At 47.9% G+C, this 24,247-nt stretch overlaps 1 protein-coding gene across 2 annotated transcripts in view; it reads right to left on the bottom strand.

Moving 5' to 3' along the window:
• The window catches only part of tinagl1 (tubulointerstitial nephritis antigen-like 1), a 101,892-nt gene extending 81,621 nt beyond the window's left edge, over window positions 1-20,271 (bottom strand). The window contains exons 1-3 of one of the 2 annotated variants that reach the window (XM_072548637.1): window positions 20,194-20,271; window positions 18,939-19,275; window positions 7,448-7,511 (exon numbers count right to left, since the gene is read on the bottom strand). In XM_072548637.1, coding sequence (XP_072404738.1) covers window positions 7,448-7,511; window positions 18,939-19,236 — 362 coding nt within the window. In that variant the 5' untranslated portion in view covers window positions 19,237-19,275; window positions 20,194-20,271. The remainder of the gene's footprint in view (window positions 1-7,447; window positions 7,512-18,938; window positions 19,276-20,193) is intronic. The other variant, XM_072548638.1, reaches the window with a different exon arrangement.
• Window positions 20,272-24,247: the final 3,976 nt, after the last annotated feature.

Genomic DNA, 24,247 nt, shown 5'->3' with positions numbered 1-24,247 from the left:
CAAATACACGTATGTCCTGTCCCTCAGAATTCTCTCTAACAATTTGCTGACCACCAACGTCAGGCTCACCAGTCAATAGTTCTCTGGCTTGTTCTTACCACCTTTCTGAGATAGTGGCATCACATTAGCCAACCTCCAGTCTTCTGGCACCTTACCTGTTACTTTCAATGATACAAATATCTCACCAAGGAGCCCAGAAACACTTCCCTAGCTTCTTACAGAGTTCTACGGTACGTTTGATCAGGCACCTAGGATTTATCCACCTTTATGCATTTAAGGCATCCAGCACCTCCTCCTCTGTAATATGTACATTTATTTCCCCACATTCTATATGTTTCATGTCCTTTTCCCCAGTAAACACTGATGCAAAATACCCGTTTAGTATCTCCCCCATCTCCTGCGGCTTCATACAAAGGCCGCCTTGCTGATCTTTGACAGGCCCTATTCTCTACCTCGTTACCCTTTTGTCCTTAATGTATTTGTAAAAATCCTTTGGATTCTCCTTAACTCTATTTGCCAAAACTATCTCATGTCCCTTTTTTGTTCTCCTGATTTCCCTCTTAAGTATACTCTTCTAAGGATTCAGTATACTCTTCCCTTTATACTCTTCTAAGGATTCACGCAATTCCTGCTGTCTATACCTGACATATGCCTCCTTTTTCTTAACCAAAATCTCAATTTCTTTAGTCATTAAGCATTCCCTACACTTACCAACCTTTCCTTTCACCCTAACAGGAACATATTGTTTCTTGACTTCTGTTCTAACTTTTGCCCCAATCAGCTTTTGAAAGTTCCTGCCTAATACCGTCAAAATTGTCCTTCCTCCAAAGAAGATCTTGAACTTTTAGATCCAGTCTAACCTTTTCCATCACCAATTAGAATACTTGCCCAATCTTATTTCCCAAGAGGAGGTCAAGTTTTGCACCTTCTGTAATAGGTATATCCACATGGTGAATCAGAACAATTTCGTGTACACACTTAAATTCCTCTCCATCTAAACTCTTAACACTTTGGCAGTCTCAGTCTATGTTGGTAAAGTTAAAATCCCTCACCATAACCACCCTATCATTCCTACAAATAACTGAGATCTCCTTACAAATTTGTTTCTCAATTTCCTGTTGACTATTGGGGGAGGGGAGGTGAGGGGAGGTGGGGGGGGGGTCTGCAGTACAATCCCAGTAAGGTGATCATTGCTTTCTTATTTCTCCACCAAAATAAACTCCCTCGATGGATTCCCAAGAATATTCTCCCTATCCCTAATTACAGCCGTGAGTTCAGCAAAGGCCGAGACTGAAGATACAAAAGTAACAGGAGATCCATTTTGCAACTCAGTGCTACATTAAGTATCTGATGGTAGTTTCCCCTTGGAATATATGCCCTTCCTAATACAAAGTTTAGAATTATTACATTTTTCCAGCTTGCCTCCAAGAGTTTTTAAAATCGTAAACAACAGCTTTAGTTGCCTTTTGCTTTCACTCCCTCTGCTTTTCTCACATTCCCCATTTTCCTGGAGGATATCCTGATATTCTTAATCAATCCACCTTCCCTTCTTACATTCTTCCTTTGAGCAAAGGTATTCTCCATGGCCTCCCCTCCCACTCTTGAATCACTGTCCTTTGCCCCATGACTCATCAACCGATGGCCCCCTTTCCTACTGCTGTCTTGAAATACAGTGTCAAAACAACAAGAGGAAACACAACAAACACCAGGTTTTGCTGCTAGCAGCAAGAAGTACATTGTGGTTTCAAGTGTGGCTCAGTGGAAACACTCCCATCTCAAATAGAAAGTTGAGGGCTCATGTTGTATCAGAGACTGGAGCATATAGTCCAGGTTAATGTGGCAGTGCTGAAAATTCCACATATAGCCCACAAACAGAGATATTTTATATTGTTTTTGAATGTCACATTTTGAAGTAAGAAAATGGGGATCACTTGATCAGAATTGAAAAGCTCAGTGATCCCTTAAGGGGGTAATTGGAAGGCAGCAGACTGAGGATTTGACTTAGGCGTAGTAGATGAATGGATATTACAGCAGGATTATAGATAAGCTTTAGTGGATGTGTGAGGATGGTGAAAGACAGATGAATGGGAAACATCACACGACAACACATTTCCTGGCAGAAGTTTAGCTATAAATAGGAAAGAACAATTTCAGTGCAGCACTGAGGGAGGGCTTCACTGTCAGAGGCTTTTGAGCTCAAATATATTATGTTAAACCAAGGCCCCATCAACTCCCTCAAATAAAAATAGAACATTACAGTGCGGTTCAGGCTCTTCAGCCCTCAATGCTGCGTCGACCTGCAGAACTGAACTGAATACTGGATTAGTGGTGCTGGAAGAGCACAGCAGTTCAGGCAGCATCCAACGAGCAGCGAAATCGTTCAGGCAGCATCCAACGAGCAGCGAACTAAACTGAAGCCCATCTAACCTAAACTATTCCATTCTTGTCCAATTGCCTATCCAATGGCCATTTAAATGCCCGTAAAGTTGGCGAGTCTACTACGTTGCAGGCAGTGTGTTCCATGCCCCTACTACTCTCTGAGTAAAGAAACTACCTCTGAATTTTGTCCTATATCTATCACCCCTCAATTTAAAGCTAGGCCCCCTCGTGCTAGCCATTACTAATCCTAGGAAAAAAACTCTCACTGTCCACCCGATCTAACCCTCTGATTATCTTATATGTCTCAATTAAGTCACCTCTCAACCGTCTTCTCTCTAACAAATACGGCCTCAAGTCCCTCAGCCTTTCCTCATAAGACCTTTCCTCTATACCAGACAACATTCTACTAAATTTCCTCTAAACCCTTTCCAAAGCTTCCACATCCTTCTTATAATGTGGTGACCAGAACAGCACACAATACTCCAAGTGCAGCCACACCAGAGCTTTGTACAGCTGCAGTATGACCGCATGGTTTTGAAACCCAATCCCTCTACTAATAATAGCTAACACACTGTATGCCTTCCTAACATCCCTATCAAGCTGGATGGTAACTTTGAGGGATCTATGTGCATGGACACCGAGATCTCTCTGCTCATCCACATGATCAAGAATCTTACCACTAGCCCTGAACTCTGCATTCCTGTTACTCCTTCCAAAGTAAATCACCTCACACTTTTCCACTTTAAACTCCATTTGCCACCTCTCAGCCCAATTCTGCAGCTTATCTATGTCCCTCTGTAACCCACAACATCCTTCTGCACTATCCACAACTGTCCTGACCTAATGTCTTCAGCAAATTTACTAGCCCATCCTTCTATGCCCTCATCCAGGCCGTCTATAAAAATGACCCAAAGACAGATCCTTGTGGTACACCACTAGTAACTGAACTCCAGGATGAACATTTCCCATCAATCACCACGTTCTGTCTTCTTTCAGCTAGCCAATTTCTGATCCAAACCACTAAATCACCCTCAATCGCATGCCTCTTTATTTGTCACATTTGTCCACATACCATGGGGAAATATCAAATACCTTACTGAAATCCATATACACATCAAGGTTTTTACACTCATCTACCTGTTTGGTCACCTTCTCAAAAGTACTCAATAAGGTTTGTGAGGCACAACCTACCATTCACAAAACTGTGTTGACTATCCCGAATCAACTTATTCCTACCGAGATGATTATAAATCCTACTTCCTATAACCTTTTCCAACACGTTCCAAAGCAAGGCTCACTGGTATATAATTACCAGGGTTGTCTCTAATCCCCTTCTTTAACAAGGTAACAGCATTTGTTATCCTCTCGTCTTCTGGTACTATTCCTATAGACAATGACAACATAAAAATAAAAGCCAAAGGCTCTGCAATTTCCTCCCTGGCTTCCCAGAAAATCCTAGGATAAATCCCATCCGGCCCAGGGGACTTATCTATTTTCACACTTTCAAGAATTTCTCACACCTCCTCCTTGTGAACATCAATCCCGTCTCATCTTGTAGCCTGTATCTCACTATTCTCCTCGATAACAGTCTTTTTCAAGTGTGAATGCTAATGCAAAATATTCATTTAGTGCTTCCCTTTTGGGGTGGCACGGTGTCTCAGTGGTTAGCACTGCTGACTCACAGCACCAGGGTCCCAGGTTCGATTCCAGCCTCAGGTGACTGACTGTGTGGAGTTTGCACATTCTCCCTGTGTCTGTGTGGGTTTCCTCTGAGTGCTCTGGTTTCCTCCCATAGTCCAAAGATGTGTAGGTCAGGTGAATTGGCAAAGCTAAATTGCCCATACTGTTAGGTGCATTAGTCAGAGGGAAATGGGTCTGGGTGGGTTACTCTTCGGAGGGTCGGCGTGGACTGGTTGGGCCAAAGGTAAAAACAATGACTGCAGATGCTGGAAACCAGATTCTGGATTAATGGTGCTGGAAGAGCACAGCAGTTCAGGCAGCATCCGAGAAGCTCCTTGGATGCTGCCTGAACTGGTTGGACCGAAGGGCCTGTTTCCACACTGTAGGGAATCTAATCTATCTCCGTTGACTCCATGCGCAACTTCCTTCTACTGTCCTTGATTGGCCCTAATCTTACTCTCGTCATTCTTTTATCCTTTATATACCTAGAAAGCTTTAGGGTTTTCCCTGATCCAATTTGCCAACAACTTCTCATGTCCCCTCCTCACCTGTCTGAGATCTCTCTTTAGGTCTGTTGACCTTGTAACTCTCAATCGCCCTAACTGAGCCTTCACATCTCATCCTAACATAAGCCACCTTCTTCCTTGACAAGAGATTCAACTTCCTTAGTAAGCTACGGCTCCTGTGCTCGACCTCTTCCTCCCTGCCTGACCGGTACATACTTAGCAAAGACACACAGGAGCTGTTCCTTGAATAGGCTCCACATTTCTATTGTGCCCATGCCCTGAGGTTTCCGTCCCCATCCTAAATCTTGTCTAATCGCATCATAATTGCCTTTCCCCTAGCTATAGCTCTTGCCCTCTGGTATGCCTGTCCCTTTCCAACACTAAAGTAAACATAACCGATTTGTGGTCACTATCACCAAAGTGCTCACCTTCCTCCAAATCTAACACCTGACTGGGTTCATTACCCAGTACCAAATCTAACGCCTGGCCTCACCCCTTGTTGGCCTGTCTACTTACTGTGTCAGAAAACCCTTCTACACACATTGGACAAAAACTGACCCATCTAATTTCCTTGAACTATAGTATTCCCAGTCAATATTTGGGAAGTTGAAGTTCCACATAACAACTACCCTGTCACTCTCGCTCCTATTGAGAATAATCATTGCTATCCTTTCCTCTACATCTCTGGAATTATTCGGACGCCTATAGAAAAACATAAATGATCCTGAAGAGTTCACTATTCTGATCAATTTCTCTCAATCAAATCACAAGAATCCAATTCAGATTATGCAGACTTTATCACATTACTATTTGCTGTCTCCATGTTTCCCAATTCTAAGCAGTGACTACACTCAAGTATTTTATTTTGGATGCCCGAGATCATGAAATACCCTAAAAAAATCAGGTTCTTTGTTCCCACATCCATCTGGTTATGGTGCCTCATGTACTCTTGGCATATTCAGCTAAATCTGGATTTAAGGAGGAAGGAGGAAGGCTTTAGGAAGGTGCAGATAACAATGAGGAAATTCAGATACGTGGATATATTGGAGAAGTCAGGACTGTTCTTATTGCAGAAGGCTGAGAGGAGATTTGGTTGACAAAATTGTGAGGAGTCTGGGCAGAGTAGATAGGGTGAGAATGCTCCCATTGGTGGAGCATTGGAGAACCACAGGGAACTTAACGGGAGATAACTTGCAAAATCAAAAGATGAAAGGAGGAGAACCTGGTCACACAGTGTTGTTAGAGTTCAGAGTGGAATGTACTGTCTGAGAGAGTGGAGTGGAGGCAGGTTCAATTCTGTGAGACAGAAAATAGAAGCAGGAAAGTAGGATGCCTTTGAGCCTGCTCCACCACTCATTCTGATCATGTCTGATTACCCAGCTCAATGGCCTGCTCCTGCTTTTGCCCCAAATTCTTTTTGAAATCATTCAATGTTTTGGCCTCAACTGTTTTCTGTGGTAGTGAATTCCACAGGCTCACTCGTTGGGTGAAGAAATTTCCCTTCATCCTCAGTCCTAAAAAGCCTACCCCATATCTTTGGACCATGACCCCTCATTCTGAACTCCCTAGCCATGAGAAACGTCCTTCCTTCATCTACCGAGATTTATCCAGTTAGAATTTTATGGTTTCAACGGGATTTCCTCCTCATTTTTCTGAGCTCCAGACAATATAAACTTAACTGATTCAACTCCTCATAGATTAGTCCCACCATCCCAGGAATCAGTCTGGTAAACCTTTGGTAAATCCCCTCTATAGCAAGAACATCCTTCTTTGAGACAAGGACACCAAAATGGCTCACAACTTTCCAAGTATTGCCTCGGCCAAGGTCCTGTATAATTGCAACAAGACATCCTTACTCCTGTACTTGAATCTTGATGTGGATTATCCAGCCCTGAGGATTTATTGGTTTTCAATCCTATCAATTTCCCCAGTTTATACTGATTATCTTCAGTACCTCCCTCTCACTAAACCCTGCATTCCCCAGCAGTGCTGGTATTTTGGTTCTGTGTTCACAAAGAAGGATATGATGACTCCCCGTTATACATCCCACTATTTCCTACAGAACTTAACAGGTGGTTTCAATCATTTTCCCCTTCATACATTTATATGAACTTTTACAGTCAGTTTCCTAGCACCCCACAAGCTTATTCTTATACTCAATTTCCCCTTTCCTAATCAACCAACTGGTCTCTGTCCTCCTGTGCTGAATTCTAAATTGCTCCCACTCTTCAGGACTATTGACCAGAAAAAAATGACAATTTGTACACTTCTTCCTGGGAGCTAAGACTATCCCTAATTTCCCTTGTAAGCCATGGTTTGGCCACCTTTGCCATTTTACTTTTGCATTCGACAGCAATGAACCATTGTAACAATTCACCTAGGCATTTTTGATTTTGTTTGCATGCCATTCCACCATTATCCCTTGAAGTAAAGTGCCCCAATCTTTCATTGCCAACTCATGTCTCACACCATTGTCATGTCCTCAATTTAGATTCAAAACCTAGTCTCAGATTCACCCAGATCTATCTCCAACTTGATGAGGAATTCGATCACATTATGGTCACTCAATCTCAAGGGGTTAGTGTCTAGAATGTACTGCCTGAGAGAGTGTGATGAAGGCAGGTTCAATCAAGGCTTTCAAACTGGAATTGGATAATTATCCTGGGAGCAAATATTTGACAGGTTATGGGGAACAGAGGTGGAGAGGAATTCACTGTATTGCTCTTGCAGAGAGCCAGTACCATCACTGATGGGCCAAATGACCTTCCCCTGGTCGGTAAGTATTCTAGGTTTCAAATTCCAATTCACAGCTTGCAACCACACAAAGAGATCTCCTAGCATAGTGCAATCACTAAATACAGCTGTCTGTAGGTAACACTTACCAGAGGTTGCAGTTCTCTTGATATGTGGCTCCTGATGGGTATTGGAGCCCATTCTTTATACAGTCTAGAACAGAGAGAGAGAGAGACATTTAGCACAGGACCATTGGAAGTGAAAGACAAAAATTGACAGCAAATTGATAGTAAAAAGCTAAAGGTAGAACTAACCTTTCAACTGTTGTAAAAAAGGATAATATTGCACTGAGAGTGGGGATATCATGGGATTCTGATCAATTGGAGTGGCCTTACTCCAGCAGGTCAGATCCTCAGAGAAAGCATGCAGCTCACGGCTGCACAAGGCTATTCCTTCTGTGGTCATGATCCCCACCCAGACTCAACTTCCCACCAGTCCCAGTCACAGCAGCAATGGTGTGAAGCCAGGCTAATTCCCCAACAGTTCTGGTGAACTGAACCAGTGCTCAGAATTCCTATACTTGAGTACAGTACATGTGGTAATAAAATGTAATTCTAATCCTTCATTCCAGTTCATGTAACATTGACCTATGCAGTGCAGCAGACAGTCATTTAGCCTCTCACAATCGTCCCATGCCTGGTGTATTCCCTTGCCTGTTCACCACTAAACCACTGGCATGGAGTCATAATTTCTTGCACTTTCACAATATCCTAAGGAATTGAATACCTTTACACTGGAGAAACCTTTCAACTCTTAACACACTATTTCTATTGGTTTGACGTGGGCTTCCAGTTCCAAAGCCCACTCCAAATCTGCCAGCACCAGCATGGAGTACTCTTGACCCAATCTCAAGGATTATGGAGTCAGCCTCAGAGTGAGGCAATGTAAAGAACAGTAGAAGCAAAAAAACATTGCCCCCCATAAGTACTCTGCACATCACTCTGCTCAATGGCCCCCCATCAGCAATTAATCAACCTTTAGAAACACACTCCAACAAATACCCTGCGTCTCCACCAGTATTTACCACACACTCACTCTCTGGAGTGCCATTCTGTCAATAGAAATTGCACCCCAGCATGAGGTATTGTGCAATGGGACCCATACACCAGCAAGTAATCAGAAAGGTGGGGGAAAAATTCCCTCACACATTTTCACTCATCCTCACATTTCAATACAAGTGAAGAGTTAATTGGGATACATGCAACTTTCATTCTTAATCACCTTCAACGTGGAATGACTTGGAGGAATGTGATTGAGTTTGTAACCCTACTGAATGCCTGGGGTATTAGACAGTGTCTGTAACGCATGAAGCCTAATGTGGAGGAGAGCTCACTAATCCTCGAGGAATGTGCTCCACAATCTCAGGTCTGTAACCTCCACTGCAAGGAGCCTTCTTCCTCCTCAGCAGCAGTGTAGTCAGAAGTCATCTGGACACACTTCAGAAACGCCTTACATCTTCAGTTTTCTTGTAAATTCATTTATTGGAAGTACCTGTTTCAAAAAACAGCCACACAAATTTAAAAAACGGTCACACTGATCAAGGCAACCTAGCCTTTGTCCTAGTATCAGTCTCCAATTAAGGGAAGATCCCTCGGCAAAAGGAACAAGGCCTACTTCAACACTATGAAGGAACATTTCTCCACCAATAGCACTCTTCAATGCAGAACCTCCAGAATCCATAAACCTGGCAATCCACTAGTGCCCAAGGGTCACCAGACCCAGAATAAACCAGCTCCTTAAAACATTTCTAGAAGCCAAATGGATAGGAGCTCCGCATCTTTTCCTGCAGCTCAACCTCAATTTAGTTGGTAGGACTTCCATCTCAAAGTCACATGGTTCTTACTTCAAGTGCCATTCTAGAGCTTAAGCAAGAAAATTAAAGCAGACACTCTAGTGCAGTATTGAGGGAGTGCTGCACTGTCAGAGGCACTGTTTGTTGTGTAAGCTGATAAACTGAGGTCCCAGCCGCAGTTCAAATGGATGTGCAAGATCCTAAAGCAGTATTTGAAGAAGGGCAGGGAGCGTTCCCTGGAGTTCTGGCCTAATATCTATTCTTCAATCAATACCACAAATAGATCTCTGATCATTATCAGATTAATATTTATGGGAGCTTGCTGTGCACTAAGTGGCTGCTGTGCTTCCTACAACAGTGTGCAAAACTCAAAAACACTTCACACTAAAGTCTTTGAGACAGTCAATGTTCTGTAAAGTGTTGTGCAACTGCAATTCTCTCATTTCGGGTGAGGGTGGGGATGCTGTGTTTCAGGTCCCAGGTCAGATGCTTGATTGATCAGAGTCTGGTACCTGTTGCAAGCTGGGGAACCAACTGGGGCCGACTCGGATAGGAGGTCAAAGGAGGCAGTGAAAATATTTTGGTAGAAAACAAAGTACACGATGGCTCAGTGGTTAGCACTGCTGCCTCACAATGCCAGGGACCCGGGTTCGATTCCAGTCTTGGGTGACTGTCTGTATGCAGTTTGCACATTCTCCCTATGTTTGCATGGGTTTCCTCCCACAGCCCAAAGATGAGTAGGTTAGGTGAATTGGCCATGCTAAATTGCCCATAGTCAGGGGTAAATTATAGGGGAGGGCAATAGGTTTGGGTGAATTACTCTTTGGAGGGTCGGTGTGGTATTGGGCTGAAGGGCCTGCATCCCTGCTGTAGGAAATCTAGTCAAAACAATTCCTCAGGATCAGCTGGAAATAAAACCTACCATCCTCACCTCACTCTTACCCAGGGGCAATTGCAGCCTGGAGTGACCCAATATACCGCTTAGTTAGATCAAAGCTCACCAGGGATAGGAAACAGATACCAGCAATGTCAAATGAGGACAACATCCCAAGACTGTTTGATTCAACACCATCAGCAGTGCCGACAGGATAGAATATTAGATTCGCAACACACACTTCATTGGAGACATGGTATTGGGGGGGGGGGGGGTGGCTACAAAGGGTGAAAGGAGAAGGGAGAGGGATTTGCCAGACTGAGCCTTGGGCTGGTGCGACTGTCCCATGAGGAGACTGGGTCTTGTGTTCTCTGCAGTTTCACAGGATGTGGTGTACTCAAACCTACAAAATGCTTACAGGACTCGACAGGATCTGTGCAGGAGGTTTATCTTGGCTGGTGGGAGGGGTTGGGGGTGGGGGGGTGGGGGGCGGGGGGGGGGTGGTGTGCAGGCATTGGTTTGTGGTGGTGGTTGAGAACCAGAGGATGAGGCATGTAATTTAGCATGGAGACAAGGAGGAATTTCTTCAATCAGCAGGAGGCAAATTCTCTACCCAGAGGTTGTGGCAACTCAATCATTGGGCAGGTTTGAGTGAGAAATAATACATTTCCAGATATGAATGATATCACTGTATGTGTGGACAGCACAGGAAAACATTGAAGTGGAAAATCCACCATGATCTAGTTAAAGGCAGAGTCAACTAAAGAAGCTGAATGGCTGATTCCTCTCCTATAACAAAAGGAGAGACTTGATGAGTTAATGTATTATTACAGTACTCAGAGCTGTCTCCCCTGCAGTAAGATCCCAGTTGTGTCAGTGTCAGAGACTGACAGACACCTTCTGGCAGCTGTTATGTTCATGTCCCTGATAAATCATGGCCTTTAGTGAATGAATGGGCAAATAAGAGTGTATCACACTTCAGCGGGTCCCCTTGGGGATTTTAGTGACTGGATTACAGACGGTAATCACTCCGAAATCACCAGCCTCCTCCACTATCAGGTAAATAAGAGACAAGTAAGTGATCCAAAACTTCAATGCGTCAGCAGTTGCTGGCTTGTGGGAAACAGTTGACAGTTTCCATTTACAATTTGAAGGAGATAAGAAATTACCAAGAATCAACTGGGAAAGGGGCGTTCTTCACTTAATGCCAGAGAATGATAAAGGAGCCCAGAAACAAAGCAGGCTCAAGATTGCTACTTTTACTTCTCAGCAACAGGTTGAACCCTGGGTTAAAACGACAACATTTCTCCACCCTCTAGGTTAAGTGATAAAGCTACCCTTCCTCAAAATGTACCATGTTATCCCTTTTGTTCACCTCACCGAGAAATGTAAGTCTGGATGATGAGTGGGTCTTGAGCCAGTGACCTTCTGAGAGGTGATTTTCTCTCCTTTCATAACCTGGGCACTCTGGCCAATTGAACAGACTGACCAATGCAAGCTAACAAATACAGAGCCATGGGGGCAACAAGCCTGGGATCTTCCTGTGTGGTGGGGGCTCAGTGTTATAGGCTGCCTTATGGAATGGATTGAACTGAGCCAAAGCATTCGATTTGGAAGCAGTCACAGAAAGGCAATAGGGTAAAATTTAGTTCAAATTTTCTTGTGTGAGACAGACAATCCCAAGTTAAGGTGAAAAGTCAGATGAACGCACACTGCCAGCAGCCACAGTGCTCAGCAAGTCACACTCCTTGGAACTGAGCAAACACATGCAGAGTTGACTCTAGTCAAAAGGAAAACAATTGAATTATACAAAGTTCCAGCACATGAAGCTGGGCGAGAAGAGGGCACAATCTAAAAGTGAAAGAACCTAATTTGGGTCTGAACCCAGATCACATGATAATGCTTTTTCTGTGCAAGAACAGAGAATAGCAATATTCAACAGATCATGCAGCAGTTGTGAAAGGTCAGACCAAATGAGCTGAATTTGCCCTGTCCTGCAACACTGCATCGTTGCTGTGGGTCAGCTTCTCAACACACTCTGACCTTTCAGCACCTCGCTGGAGCAGCACAGATTACTCACTCCACAACAGCAGGTAGATCATGCCCAACTGGGGCATCACCACCTTCCGCCTGCCCTCAATCCACCAGTGCAGCTTCACTGGGATGAGACAGCACCGGCTCCAGCCACAAAACACCCGGAAGAGGCTGGAGATCTCCCTCCACAACGAGGCTGTGACAGTGTGGCCATGAGGGATTCTTCATTACTCACAGCCCTGCAGTCAGCGACTCTGTGTTGTGGTGTCCTGTCTGCCTCGGTAAAGCCCACACCTCCTGTGACACTGTGCTTCTCATTATATATTGATTCATGTGTGGGGACATTTGTAGATGCATTGATACAACAATTTGCATTTATCTAGCAACTATAATGTAGCAAAGGGAGCAGGCCTTTATTTCAAAGGGAATGGAGTGCAAAAATAATGAGGTTTTGCTAAAACTATACCAGGCAGTAGTCAGACCACAGCTGGAATATCATCAATAGTTTTCGGAAGAAAAGATATTCAGGCATTGGAGGAAGATCAGAGAACGTTCACTAGACTAGACTGATCCTGGGTTTGGAGGGATTGTCTACGGGAAGAAGTTGAGTAGGTTGGGCCTATCTTCTATATTCCAACGAATAAGAGGGAACCCAATTGAAACATGCAAGATCCCCATGAGGTCTGACAGGATGAATGAGAGGAGGCTATTTTCCCTTGTGGGAGAATTTAGGACAACAGGACATCATCTCAGGACCAGGGGTTACACACTTAAGACAGATAAGATGGAATATCTTGTGATGGTTGTAAATCTGTAGTATAGTAGACGGGTGTAAGGTGGAGTCATTCTGCAATTCAATGCTGAGATAAACAGGTCTTTAATCAGTTAAAGGCAGGAATGTGGTATTGAGGATTATTAGATCAGCCATAATCCTTTGAATGGTAGAACAGACTCAGTGGGCTGAATGGTCTACCTCTGCTCCTATGCCTTTATGGCAAAGCCCACCACTCCTGGAGGGACCGCTGGCCAGGTATCACTGCTGATCGGGAAGACAGCTTTTTAATTCGGTGCCTCTGGGAAGATCATGACTGACATTCCACCACAAACAGTTTGGAGTTTCTCTGGAACTGGCCACTGATCAGGAATATGCAGCTCAATGTGTCATCAGAATCTGTCCTGCATTGAACCGACAAGACCCAACATCCCAACTGTAACACGTGTCCAAAAACAAACAAATGATGACTTTAGGAGGGCCCAAAGATTGTGAAAGGCAGAATGTAAGTTCTCACTCAATTCAATCTTCCTAGTGTTAGTTGTGGATTCAGTTGAGAACATGCACCTTTTAAGTCAAAATGTCATCAGCTGAGGTTCCACTTCAGCACAAAACTCAAGCATAACCTCCAGTGCGACACTGTCAGAGAAGCCACGCTTCAGTCACGATGTTAACAAGAGTGGCTTTCACGCATTTTAAGAAAATACGCCTGAGCACTGTTTGGCAGAAGAGCAGGGAGCTCTCAGTGGTGCCCTGATTGATCCTGCTGTCTCAAGGTCACAAAAACAGATCATCACACCATTCTCACATTGGTGTCTTGGGAGCATTTCTTAGATTAGATCAGTGCCTACACATCCAATAAAAACCAAAAGAACTGGAGTAAATCAGAAACAAAAATATCCCCAGAAATTGCTAGAAAAGCTCAGAAGATCTGACAGGCTGTATCCCCGCCCCACCCCACCCAGCCTGGCAGAATGCTGCATTCCAATGCAATGCCAAGCATCCCCAGCTAAGGCCATGGTTGGGTGCTACAATAAGGCAGCAACGAGCCCTCCAACATACTGTACATGCTGTGCGTCAGCCATCAGCCTGTACAGGATAGAGAGCATGCAGAAAGTAGGGGGACATCTTAGAATGGATGGGCTTTCCCTAGGCTGGAGTTTCAGTTTAAACACAATCAGCTTTGTTTTTCTCACCTTGATCCGGGAAGCAGAGTTAAGTTTGAAAGCTACTCAGTCTGGAGATTGCCTCTTTGTGACCCCCCTCCAGCTCTGAGCTTCCGCGTTCAACATACTGTAGGTGGTGGAACAGTCAGCAATTACCACTCCCCAGCCACAGGACAACGATAGGCAAAGGTAATGTTTAACAAGCAAAAGATTTTCTCATCTATAACCTGGTGACATAGGTGGATATAAAACATTACTCTCTTCACATGATCAGCCCTGGTAATGTTTAACGTACCTTCACTGAATACCAGGGCTTTGGTTTTGTTTTTAAAAAACCTGAAATGTGTAAAACCTCAAGGCACCTGACCATCCACCTGTTGCGAGTGTTTCACCTGGACATTGTGGGGAATCATTGTGGTTTAATCATCATGATTAAACACTCCCCCCTCCCTGTCTCCTAAGACTGCAGCCTCTTTCTCCCACATTCTCAAATGAACCTTGAATGTAGACAAACTCAGACAGAGGAAGGTACCACTGTCAAACTTGATGCAGGTACTCATTCCCAGACAGCTCCATTTCACTCAGAGGGGAAGGGGGGGCAAACTCATCACCAGGTCATCCTGGGAAGCAACTCATTTCTCCAACAAGTCTCTGCATTCAGTAAGTATGAGAAGTTACAAACATTCATGTTGTTGTTCCACTGTGGATGGTAGGACACCACCACCCCCATCAGTGGTGAGCTAGTGAAATGTTTCAATGTTCTTTTCAGATTACAGTCTTAGCACTTCATGGTAAAGCAACAGCATCCCTTACTTCAGAGGGAGGAAAAGAGAGAGAGAGAGAGAGAGAGAGAGAGAGAGATGGGGGGGGGGGGGGGGGTAAGAGAGAGAGGGGAGGAAGAGGTGGAGGAAGAGAGAGAGGAGGGGAAAGAGAGAGGGGGGGAATAGAGGGGGCCAAGAGAGAGGAGGGGGAAGGGGAGCAATAAAGGGGGGGGGAAGGGAAGAAAGAGAAGGGGGAAGAGAGAGAGGGGGAATAGAGGGGGCCAAAAGAGAGGAGGGGGAAGGGGAGCAATGAAGGGGGGAAGGGGGGAGGGAAGAGAGAGGAGGGGGAAGAGAGAGGGGGGGAAAAGAGAGAGAGAAAAGGGGTGGAAAGAGAGTGGGGGGGGTGAGGAGAGAGTGGGGGAAGAAAGAGGCAGCAAGAGAGAGATGGGAAGGGAAATGGGAGGGGAAGAGAGGAGGGGGAAGAGAGGAGGGGGAAGAGAGGAGGGGGAAGAGAGGAGGGGGAAGAGAGGAGGGGGAAGAGAGGAGGGGGAAGAGAGGAGGGGGAAGAGAGGAGGGGGAAGAGAGGAGGGGGAAGAGAGGAGGGGGAAGAGAGGAGGGGGAAGAGAGGGGGGGGGAAGAGAGGGGGGGGGAAGAGAGGGGGGGGGAAGAGAGGGGGGGGAAGAGAGGGGGGGGAAGAGAGGGGGGGGAAGAGAGGGGGGCAGGGGGGTGGGGGGGAAGAGAGGGGGGAAGAGGGGGAGGGGGAGGGGGAGAGAGAGGGCGGGAGAGGGGGGGAGAGAGGGGGGGAAGAGATGGGGGGAGAAGAGGGATAGGACGGGGAGGAGAGGTGGGGGGGGTTGAGGAGAGTGGAGAAGTGAGGGGAGGAGAGAGGATGGGCGAGAGGATGCAGAGGGGGAGAGGGTAAGGGTGAGTGGGTAGGGAAGAGGGAGAGGGTTATGGAGAGGGAGAGAGGGAGGTGGGGGAAAGGGATGTGGGAGAAGGGCGGGTAAGACGGTGGGGGGAAGGGGTGCAAGAGGGAGGAGTAAGAGGGAGGCGGGCGTGAAGAGGGAGACGGGGGAGAGGGAGGGGACGGGGGGAGATAGAGAGGGAGGGGATGGAAGAGGGGGTAAAGAGGGAGGGGGAAGAAGGGGGGAGAGGGGTGGAAAGAGGGAGAGGAGGGAAGAGGGAGACAAGAAAGTCTGCCACTCTCAGAGTTGAAATGAGTAATGAACCTAGCATCAGCTGCCTCTTGTGGGAGAGTGTTTTAAACCACACGTTGGAACTTGATCTCGTTTCAACCCTGGAAGGTCAGGCTCAATGTTTCAGAGTCTGCCCCCAAGCCAGCAGAGACAGTTTTCCCTCTACCTCCTGCCTCATTCTCCTTCAGCTACTAAAAAAAGACCGACCATGACCAACCTGCACATGGTGAGCCTGTACTCAGCCTCACAAAAACTCCACAACCTCACTGTGGTTACACCATTGACATTTTCCCAAACTGTGTACAAAACAACCTTGATTATCTGAATGTAACGGCGGGGAGTATTTTGTTCGGATAACTGATCGTTTGGATAACTGATCTATCATGAACAAGCAGTAATTTGTGAGTGCTGGTTATTAAACATGCCTCAGTGATCTGGCAACGCAGGTCATAATGCCGTTTAACTGATAACGGAGTGCCGAGTTGCCTCATTCAGTTTTCATGGGACCTTGAGATCTTGTTTGGATAATCCGAAATTTGGATAATCGAGGTTTCTTTGTACTCAGTCTGATACAGAGGGAGAGGGAGCTATCCTCACAGAAGCACTTTTCATTTGCACATGATGGGAGACTTATCCCAGGCCAAACCTACAAACATTCACTTTTTAACTCTTGTCATAATGTGGAGATTGCTTGTGATGAATTCTTGTTGCATGTGTGTGTGTGTATGTGTGTGTCTGCGTGTGTGTGTGTGTGTATGTGTGCGCGAGTGCGTGCGCGTGCGTATATCTGTGTGTGTGTGTGTGTCTGTGCGTGTCTGTGTATATATGAGATGACCTGTGTGGGTGAGCCTGAGTGTGAGTCTGAGAACCTGTGTGAGAGAGTGCCTGTGAGTCAGTGTGCCTGTGTGTTAGACTGGAGTACGGGGGTCTAAGAGTCTGTGTGTGAGAGTCAGTGTCAACCTGTACGTGTGCCAGTCTGAGAGCTGCGTGTGAGTCATATCAGCCAGTGTGTGACACAGCCAGTTGGGTGACAGAGCCTCATTATCACAGGGTCAGTACAGAGGGAGGGCCGCACTGTTGGAGGGTCAATACTGAGGGAGAGCAGCACTGTCAGAGGGTCACAACTGTGGGAGTGCTACAATGTTAGAGGGTCAATACTGAGGGAGGGTCACATTGTCAAAGGTTAGTATTCAGCGACTGCTATGCTGTCAGAGAGTCAGTACTGAGAGCACCACATTTCACAGGGTCAGTATTGAGGGAGTGCTGCACTGTTAGAGTACCACAGAGGGTCAGTGCTGAGGGGACCCCACACAATCAGAGGGTCAGCACTGAAGGAGGACCGCACTGTCAGAGGGTTAGTGCTGAGGGTACCCCACACAATCAGGGGGTCAACACTGAGGGAGGGCTGCACTGTCAGAGGGTCAGTGCTGAGGGTACCCCACACAATCAGAGGGTCAGCACTGAAGGAGGACCGCACTGTCAGAGGGTCAGTGCTGAGGGTACCCCACACTATCAGGGGGTCAGCACTGAAGGAGGGCCGCACTGTCAGAGGGTCAGTGCTGAGGGCACCCCACACTATCAGGGGGTCAACACTGAGGGAGGGCCGCACTGTCAGAGGGTCAGTGCTGAGGGCACCCCACACTATCAGGGGGTCAACACTGAGGGAGTGCTGCACTGTCAGAGGGTCAGTGCTGAGGGTGTGTTGTCGGGAAAGCACAGCAGGTCAGGCAGCATCCAAGAAGCAGGACAGCCAATGTTTCAGGCAAAAGACCTTAATCAGGAATGAGACCATCATTCCTGAAGAAGGACTTTTACCCAAAACATTGATTCTCCTGCTCCTCGGATGCTGCCTGACCTGCTGTGCTTTTCCAGTACCACACTCTCAACTCTAATCTCCAGCATCTGCTGTCCTCAGTTTCGATGAAGGAATGCTGCACTGTCAGAGGGTCAGTACTGAGAGAGCGCTGCACTGTCAGTGTCAGAGTCAGTGTGTGTGTATGTGAGAGTCAGTGTGTATGTGAGAGTATGTGTGTGTCAGTGTGCGTGTGTCAGTCAGTGTGTGTGTGTGAGTGTGTGTGGGTGTATGTGACAGTGTGTGACAGTATCTGTGTGTGAGTGACAGTGTGTGTGTGTGTATGTATGTGACAGTGAGTGAGAGTTACAGTGTGTGTGAGTGATCGTGTGTGTGAGTGACCGTGTGTGTGTGTGTATTGTGTGTGTGTGAGTGAGTGTGTGACAGTGTGTGAGGGTGTGTGAGTGAGTGAGGGTGTGTGTGAGACAGTATGTGAGGGTGGGTGTGTGTGTGTGTATGTGTGTGTGTGTGTGAGTGACAGTGTGTGAGTGACAGTATGTGTATGTGTGTGTGACAGTGTGTGAGTGTGAGGGTGTGTGAGTGTGAGGGTGTGAGTGACAGTGTGTGTGACAGTGTGTATGACAGTGTGTGAGGGTGTGAGAGTGACAGTGTGTGAGTGAGTGTATATGTGTAAGAGACAGTGTGTGAAGGTGTGTGTGACAGTGTGAGGGTGTGAGAGTGAGGGTGTGAGGGTGTGTGTGTGTGACAGTGTGTGAGGGTGTGTGTGAGGGTGTGTGTGACAGTGTGAGGGTGTGAGAGTGAGGGTGTGTGTGTGTGTGTGTGTGACAGTGTGTGTGGGTGTGTGTGAGGGTGTGAGGATGTGTGTGTTTGAGGATGTGTGTGAGGATGTGTGTGTGTGTGAGGATGTGTGTGTGTGTGAGGATGTGTGTGAGGGTGTGTGTGACAGTGTGTGTGTGTGTGTGTGAGGGTGTGCGAGTGAGTGTGTGCGTGAGGGTGTGTGTGACAGTGTGTGAGTGTGAGGGTGTGTGAGTGTGTGGGTGTGTGAGGGTGTATGTGTGTGTGTGTGTGTGTGAGGGTGTATGTGTGTGTGTGTGTGTGAGGATGTGTGTGTGTGTGTGTGAGGGTGTGTGTGACAGTGTGTGTGTATGTGTGTGAGTGTGAGTGCTCCTTACCGTGCTGATCGGGTGGTGGTGTCCCCAAGCAGAATGCCCAGAAATCCGGGCAGCAGTCGGACACGGTGCGGTTACAGAACAGGTCGCAGTAACAGACCGTGTCGATGTAGGGCACGGTACAGACATCATCGCGGCCCGGACAGCAGGAGCCCAGGCGGCGGCAGTACGAGCCGTGTGGGTCCCGGATCCCAGAGCGATGTAAGCCGGGGCTGAGCTCTCGGCGCCCGCGGCTCAGGGCAGCGTGAAGCCCCGGACACAGGAGCAGCAGCAGCAGCAGCGGCGGGCACACTCGATCCATGGGTACGTGGAGGCAGTGAGTCTCTGGAGGAATTGAAACCTGCAACAGTCAGAACTCAGCAAGTCAATTTCGAAATTCCCGTTCCCAATCATTAGCTCATTCAACCTGTTGCTCCAGGAGCTGCTCCCCAAACAGACTACCCTAGAGATAAACAGGCAAATTGAACTCTTCCCTAACTCAGCGCTCAGAAATACTGTCTGTATGCTAAGGCTTGTTTTGCTCCCCTTTATAAACCTGTTGTCAGGAGTCATGTAAAGACTGTGTAACACACTCTATCTCTCTCTGGCTCACACACACACACACAATACAGAATTCACACAGAGTCTCACACTCACACAGGACAGAATTCACACAGAGTCTCACACTCACACAGGACAGAATTCACACAGAGTCTCTCTCACACACAGGACAGAATTCACACAGAGTCTCACACTCACACAGGACAGAATTCACACAGAGTCTCACACTCACACAGGACAGAATTCACACAGAGTCTCTCTCACACAGGACAGAATTCACACAGAGTCTCACACTCACACAGGACAGAATTCACACAGAGTCTCACACTCACAGGACAGAATTCACACAGAGTCTCATACTCACAGGACAGAATTCACACAGAGTCTCACACTCACACAATACAGAATTCACACAGAGTCTCACACTCACACAGGACAGAATTCACACAGAGTCTCACACTCACAGGACAGAATTCACACAGAGTCTCATACTCACAGGACAGAATTCACACAGAGTCTCACACACACACAGGAGAGAATTCACACAGTACCTTCACACTCACTCACACAGGACAGAATTCACACAGAGTCTCACACACACAGAAACTGACACACTCATTCACTCACACAGTACAGTCAGACACACACACACACACAGAGGAGAGAGTTCACCCAGAGCCAGCGACTGCCTTTCCCCGGCGCTCCGGGATATACTCACCTCGCTGGAGATGATTAGCTGAAGGTGATGCCTGTTCAGTGAGCTGTTGAATGTTGAGCTGCAGAGCCCACGCCCCGGTTATGTACAGGAGCCGGGGGAGGGGCACCGCCCCTCCATGATCCTGAACAAACTGGAGGCTGCGCCCGCCCTCTGCTCGTGCCACACAGCAACTACATTTACACAGCGCCCAGCGCCTCAAGGTAGTTTAACAGGAGAACTATGAAATCAAATGTGACCCTGAGGCATACAGGGAACCAATAAGCTGGGGTGACCAAAAACTTGGCTGAAGATGTCACTGCGGATGTTTCAGGAGGGATTTTCAAAGCTTGGGCGAAGCTCACTGAGAGGACAGTGATTACATTCAGGGATTCTCAAGGGGCTCAGAGTAACACAGAGATTTCAATCGGTTGTGGGGAGATTCTCAATAACTCAGATGTTTGCAGCACAAAAGGAGGCCATTTGGCCCTTTGTGTCTGCACTTGCCACCGAAAATCTGCATACACTTCTCGCATTTTCCACTTGTAGACCCATGGCCCTGGAATTAACTCAATAGAGTTTAAATAATAGGAGAGTAAAACCAAATTCTCCTCAACTCCACCCCTCACCTTCTGAATAGACATCTGAAATGGAAAGGGACAATTGGCCATGGACAGCTTTGAAAAGACCGACAGAAATATTAAGGTGGTCGATGTGGGTGAGCATCAACTTTCACTTTGAAATAAACATGTTAAGGAATGGGGAGAGAAAGCATGGTGTATGTACATGGGATTACCTTTTTCAAGATATACTAACAGATCTTGTGCACATAACCCAAGATGCCGAGGGAGTGCTGCACTGGCAGAGGGTCAGTACTGAGGGAGTGCTGCACTGTCATAGGGTCAGAACTGAGTGAGTGCTGCAATGTCAGAGGGTCAGTACAGAGGGAGTGCTGCAATGTCAGAGGGTCAGTACAGAGGGAGCGCTGCACTGTCATAGGGTCAGTACAGAGGGAGTGCTGCACTGTCATAGGGTCAGAATAGAGTGAGTGCTCCACTGTCAGAGGGTCAGTACAGTGTGAGTGCTACACTTTCAGAGGGTCAGTACCGAGGGAGTGCTGCACTAGCAGAAGGTCAGTACCAAGGGAGTGCTACACTGTCAGAGTGTCAGTACAGAGAGAGTGCTGCACTGTCAGAGGGTCAGTACAGAGTGAGTGCTGCACTGTCAGAGGGTCAATACTAAGGGAATGCTACACTGTCAGAGGGTCAGTACCGAGGGAGTGCTGCACTGGCAGAGGGTCAGTACTGAGGGAGTGCTGCACTGGCAGAGGGTCAGTACGGGGGGAGTACCGCATTGGCAGTGGGTCAGCACAGAGGGAGAGCCACACTGTCAGAGGGTCAGTATTGAGGGAATGCTACACAGTCAGAGGGTCAATACAGATTTAGTGCTGCACTGTCACAGGGTCAGTACAGTGTGACTGCTGCACTGTCAGGGGGTCAGTACTGAGGGAGTGCTACACTGTCTGAGTGTCAGTACTGATGGAGTGCTACACTGTCAGAGGGTCAGTCCTGAGGGAGTGCTGCACTGTCAGAGGGTCAATACTGAGGGAGTGCTGCACTGTCAGAGTGGCAGTGCTGAGGGAGTGCCACACTGTCAGAGGGTCAGTAGTGAGGGAGCACTGCACTGTCGGAGAGTCAGTACTGAGGGAGCGTGGCACTGTCAGAGGCTCAGTACTGAGGGAACACTGTAGTGTTGCAAAATCAGTACTGAGGTAGCACTGCACTGTTGGGGGGTCAGCACTGGGGACGTGCTGCACTGTCGGATTGTCAGTAATGAGGGAGGGCTGCACTGTCGGAGTGTCAGTACTGCAGGAGTGCTGCAAAGTCAGATGGTCAATTTGACAGAGGACTGCACTGTCAGAGGGTCAGTACTGAGGGAGTGCTGCACTGTCAGAGAGTCAATACTGAGGGAGTGCTGCACTGTCAGAGGGTCAGTACTGAGGGAGTGCTACACTGGTAGAGGGTCAGTATCGAGGGAATGCTACACTGTCAGATGGCCAGTACTGAGTGAGTGCTGCACTGTCAGAGAGTCAGTACTGGGGGAGTGCTGCACTGGCAGAGCGTCAGTAGCGAGGGAGTGCCACACTGGCAGAGGGTCAGTACTGAGGGAGTGCTGCACTGTTAGAAGGTCAGGATAGAGTGAGTGCTGCACTGTCGTTGGGTCAGTACAGAGTGAGTGCTGCAGTGTCACAGACTCAGTACAGAGGGAGGGCCGCACTGTCACAGGAATAGTACAGAGGGAGGGCAGCACTGTCACAGGATCAGTACAGAGGGATCGCTGCACTGTCACAGACTCAGTACAGAGGGAGGGCCACACTGTCAGAGGGAGCGCCGCACTGTCACAGACTCAGTACAGAGGGATCGCTGCACTGTCACAGGGTCAGTACAGAGGGAGGGCAGCACTGTCACAGGGTCAGTACAGAGGGAGGACAGCATTGTCACAGGGTCAGTACAGCGGGATCGCTGCACTGTCACAGACTCAGTACAGAGGGATCGCTGCACTGTCACAGGGTCAGTACTGAGGGAGGGCCACACTGTCAGAGGGAGCGCCGCACTGTCACAGACTCAGTACAGACGGATCGCTGCACTGCCAGAGGATCAGTACCGAGGGAGTGCTACACTGTCAGAGGTTCAGTCCTGAGGGAGTGCTGCACTGTCAGAGGGTCAGTACTGAGGGAGTGCCGCACTGTCAGAGGGTCAGTACTGAGGGAGCATTGCACTGTCAGAGGATCAGTACCGATGGAGCACTGAACTGTCAGAGGGTCAGTACGGAGGGAACGCTACACTGTAAGAGGGTCAGTAGTGAGGGAGGGCCGCACTGACAAAGGGTCAGTACTGAGGGAGTGCTACACTGGCAGAGGATCAGTACTGAGGAAGTTCTACACTGTCAGAGGGTCATGTACCAAGGGAGTGCTGCACTGTCAGAGGGTCAGTACTGAGGCAGTGCTACACTGTCAGAGGGTCAGTACTGAGGGAGTGCTGCACTGTCAGAGGGTCAGTACCGAGGGAGTGCTGCACTGTCAGAGGGTCAGTACTGAGGGAGTGCTACACTGTCAGAGGGTCAGTGCTGAGGGAGTGTCGCACTGTCAGACGGTCAGTACTGAGGGAGCATTGCACTGTCAGAGGATCAGTACTGATGGAGCACTGAACTGTCAGAGGGTCAGTACAGAGGGAATGCTACACTGTAAGAGGGTCAGTAGAGAGGGAGGGCCACACTGTCAGAGGGTCAGTACTGAGGGAGTGCTGCACTGTCAGGGGGTCAGTGCAGAGGGCGGGGCCTCACTGTCAGAGGGTCAGTACAGAGGCAGGGCTGCACTGTCACAGACTCAGTACAGAGGGAGGGCCGCACTGTCACAGGGTCAGTACAGAAGGAGGGCTGCACTGTCACAGGGTCAGTTTTGAGGATGCACTGCACTTTCACAGGGTCAGTACTGATGGTGCACCACACTGACAGTCAATACTGAGGGAGGTCTGCATTGTCACAGACTGAGTACAGAGGGAGGGCTGCACTGGCAGAGGGTCAGTACTGAGGGAGACCTGCACTGTCAGAGGATCAGTACAGATGGAGAGCTGCACTGTCAGAGGGTCAGTACTGAGGGAGTGCTACACTGTCAAAGGGTTAGTACAGTGTGAGTGTTGCACTGTCAGAGGATCAGTACAGTGTGAGTGCTGCACTGGCAGAGGGTCAGTACCGGGGAATACCGCATTGGCAGGAGGTCAGCACAGAGTGAGTGCTGCATTGTCAGAGGGTCAGCACAGTGTGAGTGCTGCACGGTCAGAGGGTCAGTACTGAGGGGGTGCTGCACTGTTAGAGGGTCAGTACTGAGGGAGTGTTACACTGTCAGAGGTTCAGTCCTGAGGGAGTGCTGCACTGTCAGAGGGTCAGTACTGAGGGAGTGCTACACTGTCAGAGGGTCAGTACTTAGGGAGTGCTACACTGGCAGAGGGTCAGTACTGAGGGAGTGCTACACTGTCAGAGGGTCAGTACCGAGGGAGTGCTGCAGTGTCAGAGGGTCAGT

The sequence above is a fragment of the Chiloscyllium punctatum genome, chromosome 27 (assembly GCF_047496795.1).
Source record: "Chiloscyllium punctatum isolate Juve2018m chromosome 27, sChiPun1.3, whole genome shotgun sequence".
In the NCBI taxonomy this organism is placed as follows: domain Eukaryota; kingdom Metazoa; phylum Chordata; class Chondrichthyes; order Orectolobiformes; family Hemiscylliidae; genus Chiloscyllium; species Chiloscyllium punctatum.
This window is presented reverse-complemented; position numbering and strand designations above follow the sequence as displayed.